Here is a 26219-nt window from a genome sequence, read left to right as displayed (position 1 = left end):
CTGCACATTTATTTGTGGCTCATAAGAATGATAGCTTAAGCAGAGCTTGCACTTCAGTTCAAGAGCAGAACGCTAACGGTGCTGTCAGTATTCATTTAAAAGCTTTTATGCTATGAAATAAATCATGACATTCCACATTATAATTTACAGGTGTGGGGGGATTACACAATGGCTACAGATGTATTTTACTAAAAATGATTGAAAGATCTGTCAGATGAAAACAGCATTTTGAAATACATGAACCTGCTGATTATGACATTCTCTGCATTTCAAGGAATTTTCCTGTTCAAAGAAATGTCCAGTAATTTCCTTTTTAGCTCCATTATTGAAAATTTCCCAAGTTAAAAACTAGCTCCCAGTTACAGCAAAACAGAGATCACAGGAGTATAATTTTTAACTGTTAAGAACAAGTTATGATTATAACCTCGTTGTTCTATCATAATTGCTGTTCATTCCTTCTTGCTAATAACTTCATGATGAGAATTGCAGTGCCCACAATAAGCTGCAAAATTCCATGTTCTTTGCACCAAACTCAAAGTTTAATAATATTCATATTATTATAAAATAAAAAAGTATTGTGAGAATATCTTTCCTGAACAGAAGGGAATCCAATACACTGCACAACCTTGTCTCTGCCCATCTATGTTTGGATGGACAATCTTTGCTGACAGATTATAGGAACTTGCTGCTACTGAAACAAAGCTCAAAATTTCCACAGAAACCTCCATCCTATCATCTTTAGTAATTCCTCAAAACTTTGTCCTTTCATCTTCTGGTACCAGTCAATCATGTCTTCTTCAGTATGTTCCAGTTTTGTCCACCTTGGTGCTGTCAATGAGGCCTGAAGGTGTGTCCTGAAAGGGCTTGGGCCACACACATCTTCAGGACAGACCTCTATCTTGTGCATCTACCTTGTCAAACACTAATCACCCTTCTTAGACCTCTGCCCATATCTATAAGCTCCAGTCAGGGAAGATCTTCATTTTGTAAAATGTGAGGTTCTTCACCGAATATTTCAGAAAGAAGCTAACTCCTTTTCTACACATTTTTTTATGTTTACAGGAGCAAGTCTTATGGCAATTAAGAAATACAATTATTTGAATTGCTTCCAGAGAATAAATGCAAGAGAGAAGAGGAAAAAAAAACAACAAACAAACAACCCCCCAAAACCCCACAACCCTGTATTTAAACTTTAGTGTAAACAGAATTTGCTTCATTATTTCAGCTATGTTTTTTCTTTGCTTATGCCCTGAAGTTGTAAGCTGGACTCTCTCTACTCTGTGATAGTGGTACGGCAGTTCATTTATAGTTAATTATTTTAAGATATGTCTTTAAGGCAGTAAAACTTTTTTTCTCATTAGCTCAAAAAACAGACTGCCTTCGTGGACTCAATCTCCAGTAAAGCTTCTCTCATGCTCTCCCTTTACACAAACATGTGCTCTCCTTGAAGTTCATGAGCCTTATTTAATCTTATGCTCAGTGGAAGTTGCTTGATATTACTCATTGTTACTAAGATCAGGTTCTCCTCCCTTTGGGTATTGTATGTCCATAACTGTCAAAACGTTTAATTCTCAAGACTCATTTACAGCAAGCGTACTAGATTTAACATAGGAGTGAAGAGGGTTTTAGAGGAGTTTATTCACTGATCATTCCTGTATATTTAATGTTCATCTTCAACAACTTTAGAAAGTTAATTTGATTCAGCTACAACCACCTGAACACAGTTCTGTTAATCATAATAAACATACAGACATTACTATTCTCATTAATATGATCAATATAGCCAGAAATACTAGTTCACTGCATATTTATTAATATTCACATAACATTACTTTTACAGATAGTTTATCATACACATACACAAAAAAAATGTAATACATCATATAAGTTGGGTTTTTTTTTGTAAGCATTCATGATATAAAGTACCTGTAAAATATTCACTTTATTTTTGTGAGTGAGCTCTGAATAGTTTTCACTCTGCTGTGGTATCACCATTTAACAGAGACGTTCTTTTGTATTGTTAAGTTATATTTTGATATAGTCCACAATGAAAAATTTTCTCTGATAAGTCTCCTGAAAACAGTTTTAGGCATCATTTACCTTCCTAATGAGTGTTGTAAACACTAACTGTACCACATGCCAGCTTAGATTGTCCCAAGCTTTCCCTGTATTCCTATTTAGCTGCTCTATTTGTAAATGGATCAGGTTAACATGTTGGGTGTTTCTCTAGAGGAAAAGAAAAACAAAACCCACATCATTTTAGCTGTCTAACACAGATGAATTATACCAACCCAAACTCACTAAGAGATTCACAGGCTGAAACACAATTTTACCTCCAGTCCCCAGTAGCCCCTTCCTCCAGACAGAAAAATATTTGTTCTGCCTGGCTGAAGCTGTTCATAGAGATATTGCTCCCCGAGAGGAAGCGTACACTAATTTCACCTGAGCAGTGTGTTGTTGCTCTTAATTGTCTCTTCAGTTGCAGCTGGCTTTCCTCTGACCCACTCTGAGAAGGGCTCAGAGAACTCGTTTTCCTACAGCTCACCCTGGAGAGGATTTCCCGTTTCTCTCGGCTGTGTGGGGCCACGGGCTGGTGGCCCCTCCGTGCACAGCCTCCCTCCCTCCTGCGCTCCCCAAGGCAGCAGCAACCCTGCCTCTCACAGGCACTTAGTAAGGCAATTTCTTCCTCTGTGCCTTCTGCAGGTTGTCGCTAGGCTGGCATTCTGATGGCATGTGTCTCGTTAGCCGAACGGGTTGCCCACTGAGATTAATGAAAGGTTATGATAATGCTGCTGCACCCTCCGCTTCCCCCGCACTGTAAGAATTGAAATCAAATGGAGACCTGTTCCTCCTTGGTGAGACTTTATTGACTTCACTCCGGTTGTAACCGCTAATGCTTATTTTCAATGTGGCCCCCTTTTCTTTTAAACAGCTGGTTCAAAGGGAGGAGAGAGTGAATGTAAATCATTTTTATTAGCTTTCATGGTTCCTTGTAGCTGTCAGGCAGCACTGGCAATCAGCTGTTTTTCATGGGATGGCGTTTTACCATGTGTTACCATGGGCACAAGATAACAGGGAGGGGAAACGGCCTTAGAGCAAATGCAGCAGCAACAATAACCCCGTCCTTCCAGATTTTCTACAGTTGTATTACGAAGCCTTTAAGAATTATGGAAATAGTCAGTTTAGCATCAAATAAGAAGCGTACTGTAAATGTTCCACCCCAGGGGTAGCTCTGGGAATGAGGGACAGTCCAGCACGTGCCTATACTGCAATCCAAAGGAGCTGGGGAAGCTCACGCAGCTGTACCCAAGGTGGCTTCAGAGCAGCCACATGAAGGCTACCGCAGCACAGCGTGGTTTCCAGTCCAGCAAACCCCGGTGCAGCAGCCCAGTACAGGTATAAAACCTGACAGGACTGAATGTAATTAATAATGTCTTTGTGCTTGTAGAAACACAGAATGAACTGCTTTTTCTGTAGCATTGTAAATTTTGGTTGTGTTGTCTCCTAATACATTTTCTGCCAGGTGAAAGGGAGTAAGATAGCACAGGGTAGAGAAATCCAAGGTTCAGGAAAAATGAACAAGAAGACAAGAAGACATCAGCTGGGTGATAGGATTAACAGTTGATCTCAGAGAGTAAGAGGCTAGAACCAGAGTTATGTGGTTTACAACAGAAGTAAAGATACCAAACTATCAACTGGCACCACAGGTTAAGCTGTCACTGTGCTACAAGTAAACACGCCTGCTTGCTTTAATGAAGCTACAGGTAGATTTAAAAAAAAATGATAGGATGGTAAGGGCTCCTGGATAACATCATCACGTCATGGGTCCCCATCAAAGCTCTGGTGTCCAAATCTTTGGTCCTTTGAGGGACAGGCTAGGCCAGCCTCTTGTGCTTCTTCTGGCAGTATGGCTAAAGCTTGTGTCCCTCCTGCTCATGCCTCAATCAAGAAATGATCCTGTTGACTTCAGAGGAGTCACGATGGGGATATCCTACACTTTGAGGAAAGGCCACAAGATTTGTATCTTAAAAATTTATCTCAGTTTTACCATTGCTTTATTAGTTGTGTTGTGTAGGACACATCCATTAATCATGCTGGCACTAAACATACCCAATCAAAATATCTTTTTTTGTCTAATGCAAATGGATGAAATGTGGGGGTTTAGTGTTGTTTTTTTTTCCCCCAGCCTGGAAGAAAATAGTTTGTTGTTTTCCCTCTTCTCCCCTTGGACAGGAGGGCACTCATAATTAGCCGGAGAGCTGACGAGGAGCACCAGGCACGCCTGTGCTACCTCAGCCCTCTGGAGCAGCACTCGCTGCAGAGGGGCGGGAAGTGTTTGGGGCATTAGTCAGGCAAATGTATCCAGATGTCTCACATAATTTCTAAAGGCCACAATGCACGATATTTATACCTGTGTTCATTTTCTCATTGCAACACAACGACTGCCAGGTTAACAGCAATTTTAGGCTGTGGCGTGGTCCCCAGGGGGCTGACAGAGTAGCAACAGTGCATGTTTGTATAAGGCTTTGCTCACATGTTACGACTGGGAGCTTAAAAGATACTTTCCAGCCCAGTCCTATTAAAAAGAAGAGCAGATTTTATTGTTAAGTACTGGTGGAATCTTCTCAAACCCTCAAACAATTTGGCTTAATGCTGGTTTCTTCATACCAGGCTATTAGTTTCAGATGACTCACTGTTAAGTAGACACTGGAGAGGGCAGTGAGGTTGAAGACTCAAAGTCCTTAACCTGAGCAGCAGTCCTAGCTATTGGAACAAAGAAAATGAACCTCTTCTGGAAACTTTCCTTAGAAAGGTTAGCAAGGCAAAAGATGAAGAAATATCTGTAACACCTGTAAAAAACCCCTGTTAACTGTACAAACATCCCCAGAGGCTCTAATTACTGTATAAGTTTTCTGTTCAGAGATTGAGACCTGTATAGGGAAAGGCTCTCACTGCGTGAATACGTGGATTGCCTCTGATGCAATATCACCATCAATTGGGTCCACCTATGTATGATTCAGTATAATGAATTTATTCTTAGATTTTTAAAATTCAGAACATTTTCCCAAGTCAGCTAATTATCTACTAAAATGATTTGATGGACTCCCTGGATGAAATCTTTACATTATGCCAAAATATTTTACATTAAATTGTACACTTTGAGGCTTTTGTTATTAGAAACTGCAAAAGCAAAGACAAGATGACAGGGGCATTTTTCTGTCCATTACCCAAATTTTATGAATTAGCCCATTTAGAATAACAAGACAAGGGGAAATGTCACCCCTAAATAAGTGAATTGGAAAGTTGACACGCTATCACTTCACAAATACATATATTACTTTTGATGTCTCTACTGCTACCAGTTAGTGGTCTTTATACATGATGCTGCATAACAAGTTACCTTGCTAGTTTTTATTTAATTGGGAGACCTCTTCAGAGTATTCCTTAATATCAGCTACTCACTAACCATCCTATCTATTGAACTTATGTGGACTCTCTGTACAAATGCGTTGTCACACTTAATATTTTATTTTAAAATATTCTCTTAAGGTCTTTATCCTCTTAGACTAATGGGAAAGACAGCAGCTATCTAATCTATCAGTTGAAAAGGGTGAGTGGTGCCATTTATAATAGCCAAGTTCTAAAAACTACTGTACTGAAAGGTGACATCTCAGACACGGGTATTCTCAGCCTGTGCAATACTGGATGATTGCAAAGCATCCATGATCATCTGTTTTATATACTAAGCTTCCCTAGAGCCTCGTGGCAAAAATTGCAAAAATCACTGGTTCTGTTTCTGTGATGCTTGAGCCTTACTCAGATTCCCGCTGTAACGAATGAAAGGACTCATAAGATTGAGTCTGAGAGAGGTTGCAGATTTGAATCCTTCAAATTACTTTTCCTCAGCAGCTGTTTATGGGAAGTTCATTATATTCTGTTGTGCTCAGTTCTCACTCACAGATCACATACATGAGTTCATAATCTAGTGACTATAAAGTGCCTCTGAGCCTCAGCAAAAGGAAACTGCTTTGCAAGTTATATTGTAGGTAAATATTATTTCTTCTGCTGATCCTTGAAGAAACCTGTAGGATCCAGCTGGCATACTTTTTAACTGACAGAAACTGGAGAAGGACCTTTGCAGCTAGGCTTTCTTACATCTTCACAGGCTAAAAAAAGCTCAGGATATTCCTTCCAGATTCCAGCTTGGTGACAGCAGTTGTGTGTTTAAATGTCTTAAACTATAAATTCTCGTGGTATGTGCTATTACAACCAATATCGGTTTCAGGAAATGAAGCAACAAGCTGTTGCTTCTTTTTTGGTCTTATTGTGTTCTGCTCAAAACAGCCTCAATGAAGCACCCATCAAGTTGAAATGATTCTTGCTTGTGAATGTCTTGGTGAATTCCTGCTATATATAAGGGATTGGCAAGGTAGGTCTTAAGGTATTGGCCATAAATAATATAGTATTTGAGAAATTTAGATCCAGGATGTTCTGCCTTAGCTCTTTGGGCATGCTTGCAATGCATTTAGGAGCTCAGTGCCTCAAATCCCTGGCTCCTGGACTGGAGTCTGCTCTGGTATCAGGGGTAATAATGAGCTGGGTCAGCTGAGCCAGGGCTAATGAGCCCTTCAGACCCTCTCTGTGCATGCCTAACCTCCTGGGCCCATGCTGGCACTCCTGCACGTAGGTCTGCTCTGCTGTGAAAATGTTTCAGCAAAGCTTGGTACTATTTCAGCAACCTGCCCCGAACTGCACCATCTTTATAACATAGGATGGGATGTGATTATTATACGAGGTCTGGAACATCAGTCCGACCATTCTGTCTCAGAGTCATTAGAAACTTCAAAGTTTCAAGTTATATCAAGTTGTAATGTCCTTTCCTGAGCAACTGGTAAAGTTAAACATGACCAGATCTTTCTCTAAATTTAGTTTAATTAATAATGAAGATCCACACTGATTTAAATGAGAGCAATGTCCCAATATCCTCTGGGTCCTGCTGAGTGAGGACCAACAGACCTTTGTCTCCTGTCCTCTCAGTGAGTCTATACTATGGCCCTAGAGCCCTGACAGTCAGAGATCCCTCAGTATCTCTGATGGTACGTCCCAAATACATGCATGTTCTGCACTGTTTTGAAGAGGGTGTAAAGAAGAGACTGAGACCATGCTGAATCTCACAGCTTTCTCATCAAAGAGTATTATTTCTGGCCAAAGAAAAGAAAACAGCTCTGAAAATTGAAAGAGTCTATGATGCTGGAAGCTGCCACAGTGAGAAGAGTGATTAGCAAGAGGAAAAAGAAGAAAAAAACCAACAGCGAATAATCTTCAACCTCATGGTATAACTTCAAGAAGACAGAAGATTTGAAGCTAAATTGACTTCAGGGAAATGGATGAAATTTTGACATTGATCTAGAGATAATTTTAAAATTTTAAAATTTAAATTTAAAGATGTTTTATCCTGTCTTGTTTTAAGAAATAATTATCACTCAGTGTGATGCTCACAGTCACACTAAGCTGAATGTGACAAGTGTCTAATATAAAATACCCACAACATATAGTTTTAGTCATTTACATATTTAGATTATGTATTGTGATAAAGCAGTAAAGTATTTTATTCCTTCTGCTTAACATGACTTGCATCTGATGCATTATTTTGCATGGCATTTGAAGACCAGTCCAGCACTTTTCGAGGTGAATCAACTTACTAGTTAGGGGCTGATCCAAATCCAGACAAATGGAACAGGCTGATTGACTTCAAAAGCTTTGGATCAGGTCCCAGCTGGAGAAATACCTGTAGCTGTTTACAAAAGAAGCTTCTCTCCTCCTGGACAGAATTCACAATGATGATTTCACACCTTCTCAGGGACTCCAGGTTCTGGTGTGAATATTCACAGTTCGTATTTATGTCTCTTTTGAATAGACATAAGAGAGGCAATGCTATGGCTTAGTCCTTCTTTATTCTAAAGGAACATTTTTGACTTTTTTTTTTTTTAATGTTCCTGTAAAGTGTTTTGTAAGATCCTTATGCCCTTTCGTATGGTATCAATTTTAACTTTCAAGGACGACTTTTCAAAGCTGTTATTTTTTTTACACTCCTAGCTGCAGCAAGAAATCAAATGAAACTACAGTTTTTAATCTTACTTGCAGAGGTTGAAGAGGGCTATTTGGAAATGGAAGAAGGTGCTGAACCCTGTTGAGACCTTGAAGGAGGAAGTAACTTCCGTAGAAGGTAAGTAAACGAATAAGTAGACAGGAAGGCATATGGCACTTGCCCTTTTACTGATCCTCTGAAACTGTCTTATCTCCTCCACAAACTCACTTCTCCCTCTCATGACCTGGAAAAACTTAAACTTACATAGTAACCAGTATTGCTCCCTGGGAGAAACCTAAAGAGAGTGTCTAAAGGGAGAGAAAAATGTTTTTATTGCCATGGAACTATTAATACTGTGTTTTAAATTCCCAGTGGCTTTGGTAAAATTTGTCAGCCCAGTTGGTTGTGAGAAAGAGTGAGTACTGTACTCATATGTATATGATTGCTGTTTCCATCTCTTGCTTTCTCTCCCATTAATAGAGTTCATCCCAGACACTCAGAAATTGTTAGATAAATGGATTCAGTGCTTTCCTTATCTCAAGACCAAATTTTCAATAGCAACTGTGTAGTAGATACTATACTAGGATATGATATTTGAGATTTGTTTTCAGTTGTAATTGCTCTAATCATGATTTCTTTTCAAGATGGATGCTCCACATAGCCCTACACCAACTAAAATCATCTAGATTCATTGTGTCCTGACAGATTTCATCATAGTAGCTTTTTTCTTGATATTTTCCACTACTGCCACTGTTTTATTTCTGTGAATGGTAGGAAGAGCATGAGTCACAAACTTTAACTACCATGTAATCTAGGCCAAATTGAGAAGTCCTATAAATAAAACCATTAGGTAGCTTTCAGTAGCATGTATATGTGTTATTGCTTCATCTGAAACAGAACCACTGATACTTCATGATGGGAAATGTAAATAAGAAGCTATACTGTTCATAACAACCCCAAAAAAGATATTTAAAACTAAAAAAGAAAAGATTAATTTCTTATCCCTGTTACAAATTCATTGTAAATTTGACATTTACAAGTGGAAGTTACATGTAATTTTCTTTGATAAACACATTCAAATTATGTCCCAGCATTACAACATCCTCTGAGTCTGATTTGAATTACACCAAGAGGGAGATCTCCAAATACCAACATTTGGACTGAGAGTCATGAGAGGCATGCTCACAAGAAGAAATAGTGTGTAAAGAGGGGAGGATATCTGAGACTATTCAAAGTCCTTCTCTTTCAAAATCAAGGGGGCTTTTGTGGAAATTATAGTATGCAGACTACTTCATAGCTAGGAAAAAACAACTGTTAAACCTCTAACCTTTTCCAGTTGTATAGACAATTCACTCGGAGGCTACTCCTTGAGAACACCATGGTGAATAACATTCATGAGAGGCAGATATTTAAAACTTCGTTAGTTAAAATAAAATCACAGTGTTTGAACAGCAGTTCCAGTAGAGAAAGCATCTCTCTGGTGTAAGTTTGAGGCAACACTCTGTAGAGTTTGTATTGTATGAAATTAGGAAGTTGTCTTATGTTCCCTCAAGGAAAGGCAGTGAACACAGATGGTGGCCAGAGGTGCCTTGGAAAGCAGACAATGGCAGGTTTTAGTTTTACATCTGCGCTAGCATATAATTGTGTAACATCAGTAACTGTAAGTATGAAATGCCTGATTTCTACTTATGCAGCTTCTAGATTTGTGGGGACATAATCTCACAAATCCTGTGACTAAATTGCTAACTACATTTACCCACAACTGACTTCTCTTGCAGCTGATTGAAAAAAAATTAAACACATATTGAGCTACCTTCAAAAATATGGTGTTAGGTAACCTCTGCTGCTCCTCATTTCCTCTTTTCTCCCCTTTGCCACTTCCCTGAAACAAGCCAATCTCTTGCGTTAGGGAGTAAATTAAAATGTGTACTGAAAGGTTTCCATTCTTCATGTGAAATTTCTCAGTAGGACTTCAGATTAGTGTTCCAGAACCACCTGGAAAAATGGGGTTTGCAGACCTTTTAAACTTCAATTTCTGTCTTTTGATGATGAAACAAGGACTAAGCTGCAGAAAATCAGCACAGAAGAAGAGTGCCCCTAAAAAGAGGATTAACTGTGGGTGAACACTAATTAGAATTTCACAGTGACTTTTGCAACCATGTGTTTACATGCCTGCAAAAGTTATGATATAGGGAAAGTAATCCCTAATCCTAGATTATCTCTGAAGTGTATTGTTCTTATATGTGAACCTGCCTTACACAGAAGTTCATGCATGCATTTCCTTCATTTCACTGTTCACAAACCCTTTCCCCCCCAAAATGCTTAGCAAACGTCTCAGACATTTTCTTCTCTTATCTTTGCATCTCTTTTTGTGCTCTCTCTCTTCTTTATGTCTTTTCTTGTTCACCTAGCCTCTTGCATCAGTTAGCATTTCCCCTTCTTGTTTTCCCACCTTCCTTACTCATGTACTTTCCATCAAACACTGAATTATTTCCACCCGGGCTTCTTATTCCCACTCCCAAATTTGAAGTAGCGATCATACCATGATTTTATTTCAACTCTTGGAACAGTTGAAACATTGAACAGTCTTCATTCCTCTCCTTTCCCCAAAACATATGCACATAGGCTCTCTGCCAGGTTCTGGCCACAGCAGGGAAGCATGTCCAGTACAAGGCTCTTCTACCTGTCTCTCTTGCAAGAATAGGAAAAGCCACATCCAAGACATTTCCCTCTTCTTTTACAGGGTCAGCCAAAGGCAGCATAGCTCTACAAAAACCCACCTCAAAGAGATCCACTTTATTATTTATTTTTTTGTGCCTGTGCATGCATGTTTTTATGTCTTTGCCTTCGACTGCAGACATGGGGAGTTCACCTTGCTCAGGCCCAGGACCATGAATTATCACTTGTGGGTTTGATCCTGCAGCCTTTGACAACTGTATTAGAGCTTACCCTTTTCTATAAAGCACTGACAGTGTTATATTCAAGGCAAACCTTTGCATCATAGTTATAGAGTTTAGTTTTATGTCTCATTCAATTACTCCTACAATATTTGGACATTTCCTTAATAGATGTTCTCATCACATGTTTGAAAATAATAGTTTGACTCATCTGTTGTAGAGAACAAAATCTGTATGGACAGGATTGCATTTGCTGCACATATGGAAAGTAACAAGACATCTTCTTGTAATTTTGCAATATTTGCAATAATATTAAGCCAATTTAAACCATTTGAATCTCAGACCTATTTTCAAAAGATGACTGAATCAAATACTCCTGGTTTCAATTTTGAAATTCAATGACAGCTTGTCAGCTTGCAAGCCAGAAAGAGAGAGATGACTGCCAAATGAGAGTGTCTAGTTACTGATTTTTTCCATGATGCACTATTTCCAAATAGATTGCTAAAAAGGTGTTTCCATTACTGCTTCTGAATATAACAATATGTACAGGCCCTGGAAAGATGATGAGTCACTTTTAAGAACCCAAAAACCAAAAGTGAAGTTGGAGAAATAGAAGTAAGTTTCCTAAGATCTGACCCTTTTTTTTGTTCATGACTCTGATTTCCACAATTTTTTTCATGGCTCAGAGGTGATTCCAGTAAAAGACAACGAGCACGAGAATGCATGTGCCCTTTTGGGTCATAATTAAAACTTTGCTTTTCCCTAACATGGGAAGGGAGGAGTTTGCTTTCCATATATATTTTTGTACTTTTAGAAACCTCTCTCATGCCTCGTTTATACTCCTTGGTTTTTTACCTCACACCCAGAAATCTCCTGTTCTGGATTCTTGACCTGATACAGTAAAATCACCAGTTAAGATGACAAATTACTTATTCTAGGTAAACGTGAGATGCCAGAAGCATCAACCTCAGGGAAAGGCTCCTCTTGGTCCCACTGAGCTGTAGCTCCAGTGCGTTTGAAGACCCTGTGAGGAGCAGCACCAGGTCTCAGCTGAGTAGCTGACAGGCACCTGCTTCTGTCCCTGCGAACGTGCGCTAATCTCAGAAAGAAATACAACCCACAGTAAATGGCTGAATGGTACATAAAACTTCCTAGTTTCCGAAGTATTAGAAAATTAAAGGTGGTTGGAGTTATTTTCTTTTTTCCTTTTTTTTTTTTTTTTCCCCAGTATATTCATTCCCTTCCATACATAGAGTATATAGGTCCCCAGTTCAATCTGCTGTCTGGACTCTATATGAGGCTGTTGTTTCTGTTCTCGCTGTTCTGAAACTACTCTCTATAAACATGTTGTGATAAGTTGGTAACAAAAGCACTGAAATTTATTATATGTCTACCAGTGGAACATCAGGGAAAGGCAATAATAACCAGGCAAAGTGCTTCAGAGCTTTAGTGGGACAATCAAAGCCTCACAAATTCCCCTAAAACATGGGAGGAAATATTTCAAAGGCTTCACTTTATAGAAAAAGCTGCAAAGATTTGTTTCAGCAGTTGTAAAACTGGCAGTGAGACAAGTTTTGCTGGTTTCCTTTTATCTGAAACGTTTTTCACAAAGCCTTAAAAATATTATCTTTGTATGTTCCACTACATTCTTATTTGAGTTTTCATCTCATCTGATTTGTCTGTCTTCTTGTCACTATACGTCACTCATGTCTAAAGAATACAGTTACCAAATCTAATGAATAAAGTAACGCAAAAGGCATAACCTAGCAACCACTGATTTGGGATGCCATATATTTTTTCATGATAAATAAAACTTCCTCTTACTACAGTTAGCAGAGCATTCTGCTGGTTATGATTGATAGTACCTGTTAGTGTCACTTGCTTACTTTCAAAAGCTTTCTGAAGAATAACAAAAGTGCAGCAGAGAAATGAATTTTAAAAGTGTTTAAAAAGAGAAATTCAAATTCTTTCACCATGGATGTCACATAAAGGGTTCCAGAAAGCTTTCAGGAGAAGGCCACGGAAATCTAACATAATATTGTTAAAATGAACTTTACTTATACACAAACATAATCATACCGAGCCTCATCCAGCCCTTCTGTATGATATCACACTACGGTTTCCTGCTGAATACAATTCGGCCACGTCTCTTTGCCTGTCTAATTTTGATGATGTCTGGAATTTTATCAAATTATTTTAAGGCTAGCAATTGATATTCAACTGTCAATGTTCTTGAATACAAGAATCAGCTGGGGAGACCCTAGGTCAGGGTAAATGGAAGATTTTAAAATCAAAATGTAGATCAAGAACATCGATTTTGGAATCTGTCCTTTCCTATAACCCAAATATTTTATTATACTTGATATATTCAGATAGCACCAGTAACAACCCTCTTTCTTCCCTCATTGGTAGAAAAGAAATTCTTTGAGAGTGTGATGAAAACGTTCTTTCAAGGCTCAACTACATGCAAAAAAAGTATTTTATGAAATGATGCTAATAGCACTAGGAACAGCTGGGATACTTGGTTGACCTTACCAAAAGTTCAGTCATTAAAAAATTGTAGTGATAATGAAACTGCAGAAGTGTTCAAGTGATGGAAAAAGAATTGCCACAGCTCGAAGCTTTTGTCTTCCAATCCCAGGAATTTATTGGCAGTTTATTAATAGTTACCTTTCTCTGTACCTTAACGGACATCAGTATCCACTTCAAGACTGACTTCACAGCTGGAAGTAGCCCAGAGGGCTGATCCTAAACATCACTACCAGGAATCTTATGGGCCTCCCAGTCTGTCCTTTCTTCAAGTTGCTCCATGTTAACTGCTTGAACAGTCAGACCCATGAGGTAATTTGTTTCTTTTATTCATTCTTTTCAGTCTACGTGATATGAAGTAACATTATTTATATGGGTAAATACTGCAGACAGTGATTAGCAGCCTGTCCCTACATGCAGTAGCAGAGGTAGTTATGGTATCCATAGTTCCCAGGGGTTCCCATGCTGCTGAATCCGCTTCTGGATAATGAATCTGCAGGGAATTGCATGACTGAAAAGCAGTGGCTTATTGTCAAAGACGACTACTTCAGCAGGGTCTTCACAGAAGATACAGACCATGTAAATATATGGCAGATTCCTAAAAATGACACTATTCCCCTGGGTACTCAAGAGAGATATTATTGGTGTATAACGCCAGCATCTAACTTCAAGCCTCACAGGCAAAATGTCTGTTCCTGTCTCCTACTGAATCCTGTATGTTACCCATTCCCCATTCATATTCAAACCCAGAAAATCTTTAACCCTGTTAATGATGAGTCACTTTTAAGAACCCAAAAACCAAAAGTGAAGTTGGAGAAATAGAAGTAAGTTTCCTAAGATCTGACCCTTTTTTTGTTCATGACTCTGATTTCCACAATTTTTTTCATGGCTCAGAGGTGATTCCAGTAAAAGACAACGAGCACGAGAATGCACGTCTCTTTGCCTGTCTAATTTTGATGATGTCTGGAATTTTATCAAATTATTTTAAGGCTAGCAATTGATATTCAACTGCCAATGTTCTTGAATACAAGAATCAGCTGGGGAGACCCTAGGTCAGGGTAAATGGAGGATTTTAAAATCAAAATGTAGATCTGATATTTATTGTATGTAGACACCAAAATGTAGACACTGATATTTATTTTTAGCAAGGATGTGAAATAAGAAGTGCCTAGAGAATTGGCAAATTCCATGAGCTATTGATAGGGGTGGTGATTGAGTGGGAAGCTCTTGGGCTGGCTGACAGTCTCCTTTTGTTTACTGAGAAAGGTAAAACTCAAGAATTTCACATACACTCTTGGGATCCTTTGAAGGAGTCACTTTTCTTTTTCTCCCTAACATCTTTTGTTTTGTTCTTACATGACATTAGGTATTTCTCAGAAACGGAAAATACTATTACCAGGCATTTGGACCTTTGACTTTTCATATCACCATTTTTATTCCTACTACTCATGTGAGAATGAAAACCAGAGATCACTAAGGTCAAAGTATGGGCTTGAAAACCCCTTGTGAGAAACACAGAGCAACAGGCTGTGGTGCCAGCGGTAACATGGAGCACACTGCTCCGCAGGCAGTGAGCTGAGTCACCTCTCAGACCCTCCAAACCAGAAAGTACCAGGAGAAAACCGCTTTCTTTCAGCTTTTGTTGACTCTACCTTATCTCTTTTCCTCTGCAGGCTGCTCTTCTCTCCCTTGTGCTTTTGTACTTCTGCACATTAGAATATTAGGTCAAACACCCTCACTAAAAATTGCGCTGTACACTATTTTTGATTTTAATCTTTTTGCTTGATTTTCTCGTTATCTACTGGAGACATCAATGGTAAAGTAATTTTCCCCTCAGATATTTGCCCTTTGATCATGTCAGAGTTTACTAGAAACATTATGTCAAATGGGGCTTCCCCAGTTCTTTATAAATGTTTACTGTGTGCTCAAAGGTGCCAGGAAAACAAGGACCAGCTATTACTTTCAGAATTATTAACAATTTTTATTATTTTTCCACTTATTGTACACTATGAATGATTTGTTACAGAGCCTTAGGGGTCTGTGTTTTGGATGATGATGAAAGTGTCACATAATGATTTAATACTGATCTGATCTTTTACTGTTACATAAATTGCATGATTATATTGTTTACCCTGATAGTGATGGTTTGGATACTTGTGGTTGAAGCAGAGGGAGAGATTATTTGCTGTTTGCTGTGGAAACCACTTGAAATTCAATCTGTAGGCTAATCTAATTATAGTGCAAATGATAATCAGATTAGATGACGGGACTGTCTTCTATAAACTTAAACCTGAATGTACCTTATGTTGTCTAATTTTAGCTAGCTACAGTGACAGGGACAGTGTACTCTATTTTGCACAGCAGATTATTGAGATTTTTTTATATATACCCATAAAAATTATATACATATATACATAATAATTAAATACATATAATACAGTGGAAACCAAGAGTTCACAGAAATGTAAATATTGTTCTGCAAAATCTAATATAGACCTGAATTTCTCTTTTCTTACTAAGAAATAGTTCTGTTTAATGGAAAGATCTGCTATCTCTCGTATAAGATTCTGATTGCAAACTCCTGTATGGGAGGTTGTAAAGCTGCAGTATGTAATAAGAAGCCTTCACCCAGTTTACTCTCCCCTAAGGGCCTAATGACACCAGCTTCAAAGCAATGTTGTCCTAACATGTCTTCAGGATGCACGAATTGTTACCAGGCTTTACCTGACCTCATTGTGAAGACTTCATTCTGGAAATCTATCAGATGCATTTTTGGCACTGATAAATCAACCACAAGCTCAATTCCAGAACGTACACCACTGTTGAATGCTTTTCTCTGTGCTATGGTCTTTCACACCAAATTCATATGGAGTGGTGTCATCAGGCTCCGAGTAAAGAGGGAAGCAGGAAGAGCTCATAGATTAAATTTTAGATTAAATTTTACAAGAATAAAACCTGTGTTAAAACATTATGCATGGATGAGTATAGCTATCTGTGTAGCCATTTTCTGAGTTTTAATATGTTCATCACTTATGGTAAAAAAAATTACAGGCTCCAACATATAAAGCGGATAGAAGTTGCTAATGTAATTAATATTCCTGTGTATCAAGGCAAACAGTCAATCACACCTATTGATGACCAAATCTGTTAAAAAAAAAACAAAACAATGCACATAAAAATAAGCTGTGAGTCCACCTTGGAATGTAACGTGAAGGGACTGCACAGGGCTCAGGCAGCAGCCGGGCTGCCCGTGGGTCGGTGCCAGCCGCCCCGTGCAGCGTGTTCCAGAGCCACGGCAGAAGGGGCGACCGCGGGACCAGGGCTGATCATGGAGCTGCTGCGCCCCGGCAGGCATCCAGCAGCTCCTGGCATAACACCACGGTCAAGGCAAATATTACTTTCCTTGGATGAGTAAACAGGGGAATATCAGGTTGAACTAGAGGGGATGGATGACAGCGGTAATTAGGGCTCTTTGGGGAGGGCAGTGTTTAATTCCAACAAGGAAAGCTCCAACAAGGTGTTGATGAATCACAGTTTTGGAGAAGATGCATAATTATTATTTAAGGACTTGAAAAAATGAATTACAGTGAAAGCCTCAAGAGTATAACCTATTTTATTTAACAAAAAAAAAAAAAAGATTAAGGGTTATTTGTATAGAGCTTAGAACTATCTCTATATGGAACACAAATCATAAAGTAAAGCTTAGAAATTGTCAAACAAAATAGAGCCTCTAGAAAATGGAGAAGTAGAATAGGCAAAACGCAAAACTTCTTTTTATAACTGTAAATGTTTTAAGTGTAATTAAGCTTTAGAACAACCTACCAATATTTGTTCTGGACTTTCCATCACTGGAAATATTTAAGTCCCACCTGTGTTTTGTGTTATGTACAAGGTTTTATGAACTAAATGAGCACAGTGGTCTCCTCTGATTTCTAATCTATTAAGAAAAATAATTAGATCCTTTTCCAAAGTTGATTTCAGTCTTTACAAATCTACATATCCTTCACAAACCAAAAGAAAAGACCACCATGGAAGTAAAATTAAAGCAGGATTTTAAAATTTAAGTCATTTAAACATTTTTAAAGAATGAATTAAGTGTTTGAGTCTATGTTTTCACAAGTACAGATTTTTATATACATAATTTTCTCAGGAGAGAGCACAAACTGAGCTTCAGAGAAGACAAGCAACCTGCCTATCCCATCAGGCTTGCAGCCCTGAGACTAATCGTACATAACTGCGGTAGCGGCTCTTTTTCTTACTGCACTGAAATGTTTTAATTTCAAACTGAATATTGCAGCAAGAGAACCCCACAACCCTGCCATGCAGCCCAAGGGCTGTCTCACTCCTCTCTGACTCCAGCTAAATAGGCTGAATGAGGGGTTGTATTTAATCCATTTCAAACATCTAAATGAAATATGTTTATTTGCTTCTTATACAGACTAGGACATATTTCACTTAAAGATGAGTCTAATGGAAATAGCAAGTGATTTGTCATTGGCTTCAGTGAAGCCCAGGATTATACTTACAGTACACATGGGAAGATAGGCTTTCTGAAAAGAGCAGCCTGCAATCCCAATCACTTCATCATGTGAACATAATATACCTCCATATTATACACCTGCATGTTCTGAGAAAATTACATTTTAAAGGAAATTGGGCTTTTTGTTCCTACTTCTACTGTTGGAAGTCTTTCCCAGAATTTGAAATATTTTGTTTCTAAAACCTGAAACCATCACCTTCCTTTGTAACAGCTGCTGCCATGGCAAAAAAAATGTTTTGCATTTGCTTTTATGGGTGGATTCACATTGTTTCCTTAAGTTCATCCAATACAGTGAGTTGCACATCAACAGTTTATTTTACTAAGACAGTGATTTTATCAGAACTAAAATAGGAATTCTGGATAGCCAAACAATTAATCCTTCCTCATCGTTCTCATCAGGCTTCAAATCACCACCAAAAGTTAAGCTTTTTCCACCTGTGAAACAACAAGCAAAGACCAATCAAACCAACTTCCGCAGTAAACTTACCCGGTTTTTGCAAAAGTTGCCCAGTATCTCAACATGGACCGGCTTAAGATTTCTTCAGCTTTGGTGTAATTCACTCTTCTTTCTAGGGGCAATCCAAACACAAACTCGATCTCATAACCATGCATTACTCCCATCCACTCTGGCCAAGGGAGCTTTGAGGATCGATGTTCAAAGAAATAAAAGAATGCGTTGTGTCCTAATTGTGCAAACTTTTTTGTGAATTCCATTGCAGGACATATTATATTGTAGTCACCAATAACATCATCCATGGCATCACGGTAATGTTCTGGCTTTTGCTCATTTTCCCAATCTGTGTACTGAAAAATGATTGATTCTATTGCAAGTTGGCTTGCTTCTGGGAAGGACAGAGTTAAAGCTGCTTCAAATTGTGTTTTATTGATCAAGCTATCACTATCCTTGCTGAAGCCAGGGACTCCATATACTAGAAATGCTGATCCTTCATCTTTATTAACACCGACTAAGATCTGTGTTTGTTTGAAAAGGCCATTCTCAATCAACGTTTCTGGCATGTCTGAGAGAAAATCACCATCCACAGTTGGACAAAAATATATTCGTAAAATAGAGTCATATGTTACAACAAAAATTTCATTCTCCAGTATATCCTTTGGGTCCTTGTCTTGGAGGCAGAGAATTAGCTCTGTCTCATTGCTGGTGGGACACTGGAGTTGTTTAGCTAAAGCCACTGTTCTGTTTCTGGCTTCAGATGCTGTTATTGCAGCCCAAGGGGCATTTGCAGATCCACTTTGCATGATGGCTCTTGTGAATAAAGGATGGCTTTTAGGAGAAAGGATATGGTAGCTGACAGAAGCCGAGCCAGCGCTCTCTCCAAATATAGTCACGCTTTTCGGATTGCCTCCAAATGCTGCTATGTTCTCCTGGACCCACTGAAGTGCCAGTCTTTGATCAAATAAACCTGCATTTCCAGGAGCTTCCTGGTTTCCTGGCAAAGCCAAAAATCCTAATGCACCAGTCCTGTAGTTCATGGAAACTACAATGACTCTTTCTACCCTGGCTAGAAACTTGCCATCATAGACTGGTAGGGAAGTCGACCCAGTCTCAAAGCCACCACCATATATCCACACCATGACAGTTGCATTCTTGGGTTTGGGAGAAGGAATCCATACATTAAGGTATAAGCAGTCTTCACTTAGGTGAGTCTTTGGATTCCACATCTCTGATCCAGGAAATCCTGGGTAGGTTGTGTCTAGAAGCTGGTAACAAGAGTTTGCATGTTTTGTGGCATCCCAGACATCTGACCACTTCTCACGAGGTTCTGGTTTTTGAAATCTCAGTCTACCAATGGGTGGCTGTCCATAAGGTATTCCAAGGAAGGCTGTCACAGTCCCCCCCAGTACCTGCAGGTTCGTCCCTCTGACTCTGCCTTTCTTGGTTGTAATGATGTTATCTTCAGGCATTACCTTCCTGATGAACATATACAGGAGAAGAAGCCACATAAAAAATCTGGTATAGAGACTTGTACCATTTGTCCAAATCATGATATCTGAAACACAGGAAAAAAGAAATTCAGAATTAGTATTGCAATGTGTTAGTACCAGAGACAAAACAGTTTATTCAAAAAGGGTGTAGGTCATCCCAAGGTCATTGAAAATAAGATGGTGCTGCCACACAAAGCTCAGCAGTTTTTAACCATAAGTTCTTGTTAGTTAGTTGTGTTGCGAAGATTGTGTTTAGTGTTTAGTATTTAGTATTTGGTACATGATGCAGAAAAACTCTAACTAAAGAAATAAAAAAGCATAGGACTAAAGAGCCAGACCAGGGAAGGTAAAGTCATATAAGCAGACGCTGACTACTTCAGTTAGCAGATGACTTAACCACTTCATTTCCACTGGCAGGATGAACAGGATATTTTATGACCCGTGACAGAAGATGCCATGCCCGACTAGCCATTATTCTGTTAGAGGTTACTCTGGCAATTTGTATTCTCAAATCAATAAAGAGTGATAACAAACATCACTAGACACAGATTTTTCCAGACATAAACACGCATCCCATGAACACTGAAAAGGAGCTTGAAGCCAAGTCTTAATCCAGGGATCTCCAGGTCCACATAAGCTTTGAACTTGTGTCACAGTAGATGCCTGGGCAAAACCATTGAGATGGCATTGTTATAAACTCCTGCTCATATGTCTTAGGATCTGAAGGTGTTTTAACAAGTGAAGTACGTGAAGAACCTCTGAACTGACTGTCAGTTTGTCAGCTCCTGTGGGTGACTGTGTACAGAGGTATGCCAAGACCTAAATGAAACATTTCTTTCAAGATCTTTTTTTTCTAAAGCAACTTAATCAAGTTTATAACCATCATGAGAAGCAGGCATACTACTACTACTTAGAATGAACATTAAAATGCTAAAAGGCTAAGGATTTTTTAATATATGAAGGTGGTGACTAATAATTTAAGTATGGCCTGGTCTTTGCTTCCTGAAAACTTTTCAAAGTAATAATTAATATTATTTTAAGGCTAAGGGTATAGATTTTTATTATGTACCATATTTAAGGATACTAAAGTCCAATTTACCCCAACTTTTTCAAATACTATAAAAACTCCAGTATCTTCCCCTTGAAAGTGAAAGTCAGAAAAAGACTTTTTGCGTAAACCCATTTCTATAGCTTACATACTTGAAAATGCTTAACAAAGCTTCCTTCTATTTTTTGCTTGTTGCCCTGTTGTACATAGTGTACTCTGTCCTGCCACTTTAAACAGGCCATTCTTTGTTAATGAGAAGCACTTGTGTCCTTAAAAGGAATGAGGCTAATTTCTGTGGAAACTACAGCTGTGGCCTAATCTGAGCTCCTCCTTCTTGTTTACATATTCTTGGAAATCAACTAAGAAAACACAGGGGAGAAAAGTGGAAGATTTTGCGCAGAGGTTCCTAACTCTGAGATAGCATCAAAGGAGGAGGGAAGAATCTTCGGAGACAATATTTTTAGCATTCATCTAAATGGAAAACAGATTAATTTAGAAAACATAAACATCTATGACTTTGTCTTTTTATTAAAAAAGAAAAAAAAAAGATAATTTGGTGAATGGGAGCAATAGATTTCAGAGTTGGTCTAACACTCCAGCTTCAGCTGCAAATGGCCCCATGTATGCCAAACTTTAGAGATGTGAGTGGACGACTCACATGGTCCAGCAACTCCTGAGGAGTTTGGGTAAGCAGAGACTCTCTCCAGCAGCCTGCAGCACCCGCACAGGAGGCTCACATCATTTAGTGGCACTTAGCTCCCACTCCATGTGCCAGCCATTTTTTGTTCCACTCATTCCTGTAATAAAATCTTGTAAGAGTTGGGTGAGAAAAGGTATGTAAAGATTAGCTTAGGGCTGAACTCTTTCACCCTATCTCACAGTCAATCAAGGCAACTGGGGTGGCTGTGAGAAATGTTAATAGGAGGGCTCTAGCTGGGTATTTTTGCACCCAATGCACAGCACTGTGAGATGGGAGAAGTAATTTCTCTAAGTCTGTTGTTTCACTGACACCATCTTTCTTCACATACTCACTTCTAACATGTCACCCAGGACTGAACCACAACAACAAGCTGGAAATAATAAGAGATTTCAAACATTGCCGTTATGAAGAAGAGAAAATAACACCAAGAACAGCGAGAGACATTAAAGTTCCTAAAGCTTTTAATATCTAAATAGTAATTAAAATGAATTCCCCTCTGTACTTTCCTGTTAATTAAAAAGGAATGGGATGGGATGGGATGGGATGGGAGGAAAACACTGCAAAACACAGAAGCATAACTTTTGACCCTGAGAAATTTTAGACATGAATTTTAGGAAGAAAAAGACTAACAAAAAATTTGTGTCTGTACATTTTTAATTAGCTCTGCAAAAGGCCAGGTGTCATTTTAAAGAAAAAGTTTGAAACAGATCAAGCTTGAAAACCACAGAAGTTTTGTACTACTGAATGTGACGACTTGTCTAGTCTCAACTTACTCTGCTAATATTAACAGAAGTAGAAAGTGAGAAATGATTATTATTACACCTTGAATGTATGGCAAATATTACATTTAATAAGGTTTTTAATGCTGCATTAAAACAAACTCAACAACGTAAAGCATACTGAGCAAAACAAACATTACTTGATTATTACTATGAGGATAAAAGGGTCAGAAGATTGCTTTAGCTCATCAACCTTAACTGAACAGAGATATATCATATAATGTATTTGCATACTTTAAAAAGCTGCTTCTGTAGTAGTTTCCTCCAGCAAAAGTTAAACAGACTATACTTTTGTATTCTTATTCAGCAAGGGAACACAATTTATTTCAATGACTCTTTCCTCTCCTTGCAAATCTTTGCCCAGCCAAAAAATCTATACACAAGACTATATAATCACTATTTAAATAGAAAACATGGTTGAATTAATAAGTGATTTCTAGTTCAGCTTAATTTACTTAACCCAGGATCCCTTGAATAATACCAAGGTCTGATACACACGCCTGCTTACTCGTTCCATTTGCAGAGCAGAGTGAGTTTTCCCAAGAGAGCAACAAATGGGCAGAGCATAACATTTTAAAAGATCACAATCCCCGTGCAAATCAAGCTGAACTGTAAATTATCCTGGCAGACAGAGACGGGTAAATAGAGAATCACTTACCCCACTTCTATTACAAGAACTACAAAGTTTTTAAGAGTCAGGATCTTTGAATACTTCAGGGAAAATGCAGTATGCAGCTGCTGCTTTAAGCCTGTAAATTGGACAGTACTGACATTATAATCAACTGTTTCTGACACAAAGCTCGCGAGAGTTGGCAGCAGCAACTTGATCTGCAGGCAGCCGTTCCTTACTATCTGACATCTGCTCAAAGGCTAATGGTATAGTTGTAGAAATGCTACAGAGAGAAACCCATTTTGGAGAAAATCAGGCATGAGCTTTTTATAGGAAAAGGAAGATGTGGTAATTTGTTCTTAGCACAGGGCAACAATTTTATAATCTAGAAAGATAAACAGAATTACAAATATAATAAAATCCTGCCTCTCTTTCCTTCATCTTGCTTAGAGCACCAATCTCACCTGTACTTTTTTGCTATTGTACAGCTCAAGTTTAGCACCATTTTAAAGTACCTCAAACTTTTATTCTCACTGTAAGATGAGTAGTTATTTTTGGGTTTAAGCAACTGTGGCAGATAAAAAAAGGAGTGTCCTCTGCACAGACATGTCAACAACTGGCAAGCATTAGTTGTATTCCTTGATTCACGGCCATCTGTAGGCTACAGCAGAAATCTGCGTTGTCCTCTTCTGATGTTAGGGTTAAAAATGGTACCCATATGGTGTCACACGCTGCTTTCTCTCTCTTAAGCTTCAAATAGGAAGTCACCCATGCTGCTCAGTACACCTGATACCCTCCTTCTGCCTGAACCTCCTAAGCATCGTTTCCACCAGAATTCAGTACTGCAGGTGCAAAGCCAGTCTAAACTACAGGTCAGAGTTGTAGCACAGCTGGGGACATGTCCCACAGTGAGGGGGGGATATTTAAATTGCAAATATTTTGAGGTACAAATGAAGGCGTAATAGAGAAGAGAGGTGGAGAAGATAAATAAATAACATACACCCCCCTTACAAAATGTCTTGTCAAACCCATATCCCTGAGCCACCACGCGAAACCAGAAAACCACCCCTTGGTGGTGGGGCTGCATCTTCTCTCCAGCAGCATCTTCTCTCTAGCTCTGCTCTGAAAAAAGCAACTTTTGCACAATTTAAGGTTTTCTTCTACCGAGAGCCTTTGCTTCCCCCTTTAGAGCTGAAGACAATTACTTTCCCTCTGTTTAATAATCAAACTACAGCTCTGCTTCAATTACACAAAAGCAATATTTGGCAATGCATAGAACAGGAATAAAGCAGAAATAAAAAGTTAAGTATGAAGTTTATAGACCTTAACATGGAGACTACAAATGATTTTTAAAAGCTAGCATGTGAAATAGTGTTTTAATAGAGAAAAAGTCAAGAAAGCATGGTCTACCTTTTACAGTCTACCTTTGGGATCAGACATTCAATAGGTATATTGCAGGGACGTGTCCATTGGAGAGAATATGTCCCAGTCTAAACCTAAGCCAGGTTATAAATCTGTAAACATTCAGCTTGAAAGTGTCAAATATAGTTGGGAATTCAGAATTCTTAGCCAAGATTGTTATCTCAGTAATGTAAATAGAAATATTTAATAACAAAATCAGATTAAGTTGGAATCAACTCTAGTGGCAACTCCTACTGATCAAAACTTTTCAAGTGCAGTTTCCTGCAGGAAGGGCTAAGTTGTGCTCTTTAAATTAAGGCAGTTTTCAGTGTTCTTTGATGTGCACATTCACTGACTTTCTCTAGTGCCTTTTCAACCCATTTGGAAACATGGCCAGGTGACACACGTTTGCTGTGACATCAGAGGAATGAATCATAAGCCCCAAATCTTGTTAGAGGCCACTTTTAAATAAGGTATTTCTGATGCTTATGACAAATCATTGTATTCTCAACCCTCATCACTGCCTTGAGCAGTAGAGAAACAGTAGGAGACTCAAACACTAAAAATGCTGTTTCTGGCTTCATTTATTTTCCAGCATTGGCCACGTTGCCCTACATCTGCTGTCACAACCCCTCCCTTCTCATCTTCTCGCCCCTCTCTGCTCCCCTTTACAGTGCCCACAGCACCTGAAACAGCCTCCTGCTCCAAGACAGACACAGTTACTAAATGCAAAATGCAGAGTATTTCTATGCACTCTGGCAAGGTGACCCTGGGATAAGTGAATCAGCTGTCTCTGACTGTTTCTTGGGCAGTAGGAAACACTGAGTTCAGCCTTGGAATTAACTGGATGTCTTCAGGGAAGAGGGGCATTAGGACAGACTGACTGTTATATTTCTCAACTACTATACTTTAGTCTAATGTTAGACTATTATGCTATACTTTTCAAGAAAACTAAGCCCTCTTCTATATTTTTTTCCTTTAATTAAAAAATTAACATATAAATTAAAGTTTCACAACTGTGTGCTGTGAGAGGAAACACTTATTTTAGTTATTACTTAGCTTAGTAAAAATACCTGAGTGAAAATTAGAGATTAAATACATTTAATGCCTCTAGTAATTCTCTGTAGAGTGGTCATTTTCTCAGTTTTCCTTTGGGAGCTTGAAAGGAAAGGAGGTACAAACCAGTAGAGAGAACACTATATATATGTGTGTGTGTGTATATAAGAGCTGTTATACATACATATATATATACATGTACACTGGTACTTTTAAATATCTCTATCCATCTATCAACCTATCTATCTATAATGCTGGGGTTTTTTGAGGTTATGTAAATTTTTATTTAAGGCAAGGTTCTTAAAAATCATCACCAAAGATAAAAGTGGCTTTTCATTGTTTAATGTGTACATATGAAACAGATGTCACACCAACATAAAAATTTTGATACAAGAGATGTCCAAGTCTCTTAAGAAATTAAGGCAAAGGCCAGCTCTAGGAAAGATGGACATTTAGTAGGCTAAGAAGCTTAGAGAATTTAAACAATATGTATTATAGAAATATCAAACATTTTTGTTATGATTTAGTTCATTATTAAACTGCCCTTCAGGGTATTATTACCTAAGCATATGCAGATGTTTACACTTATGAGTATTCTAAATTACGCCCATTCTGTGTTATCTTCA

General features: G+C 38.5%; 1 protein-coding gene across 1 annotated transcript in view; it reads right to left on the bottom strand.

Annotated features, from left to right (window-relative positions):
• The window catches only part of BCHE (butyrylcholinesterase), a 33954-nt gene extending 10656 nt beyond the window's left edge, over nt 1-23298 (bottom strand). The window contains exons 1-2 of the mRNA XM_074834330.1: nt 23185-23298; nt 18543-20064 (exon numbers count right to left, since the gene is read on the bottom strand). Of these exons, the coding sequence (XP_074690431.1) occupies nt 18543-20059 (1517 nt within the window). The 5' untranslated portion in view covers nt 20060-20064; nt 23185-23298. The remainder of the gene's footprint in view (nt 1-18542; nt 20065-23184) is intronic.
• Between the last annotated feature and the right edge of the window lie 2921 nt (nt 23299-26219).

The sequence above is a fragment of the Strix aluco genome, chromosome 9 (assembly GCF_031877795.1).
Source record: "Strix aluco isolate bStrAlu1 chromosome 9, bStrAlu1.hap1, whole genome shotgun sequence".
NCBI classification, from domain to species: Eukaryota; Metazoa; Chordata; class Aves; order Strigiformes; family Strigidae; genus Strix; species Strix aluco.
Note: the sequence above shows the minus strand (reverse complement) of the source record. Positions and strands in the feature narration are given on the sequence as shown.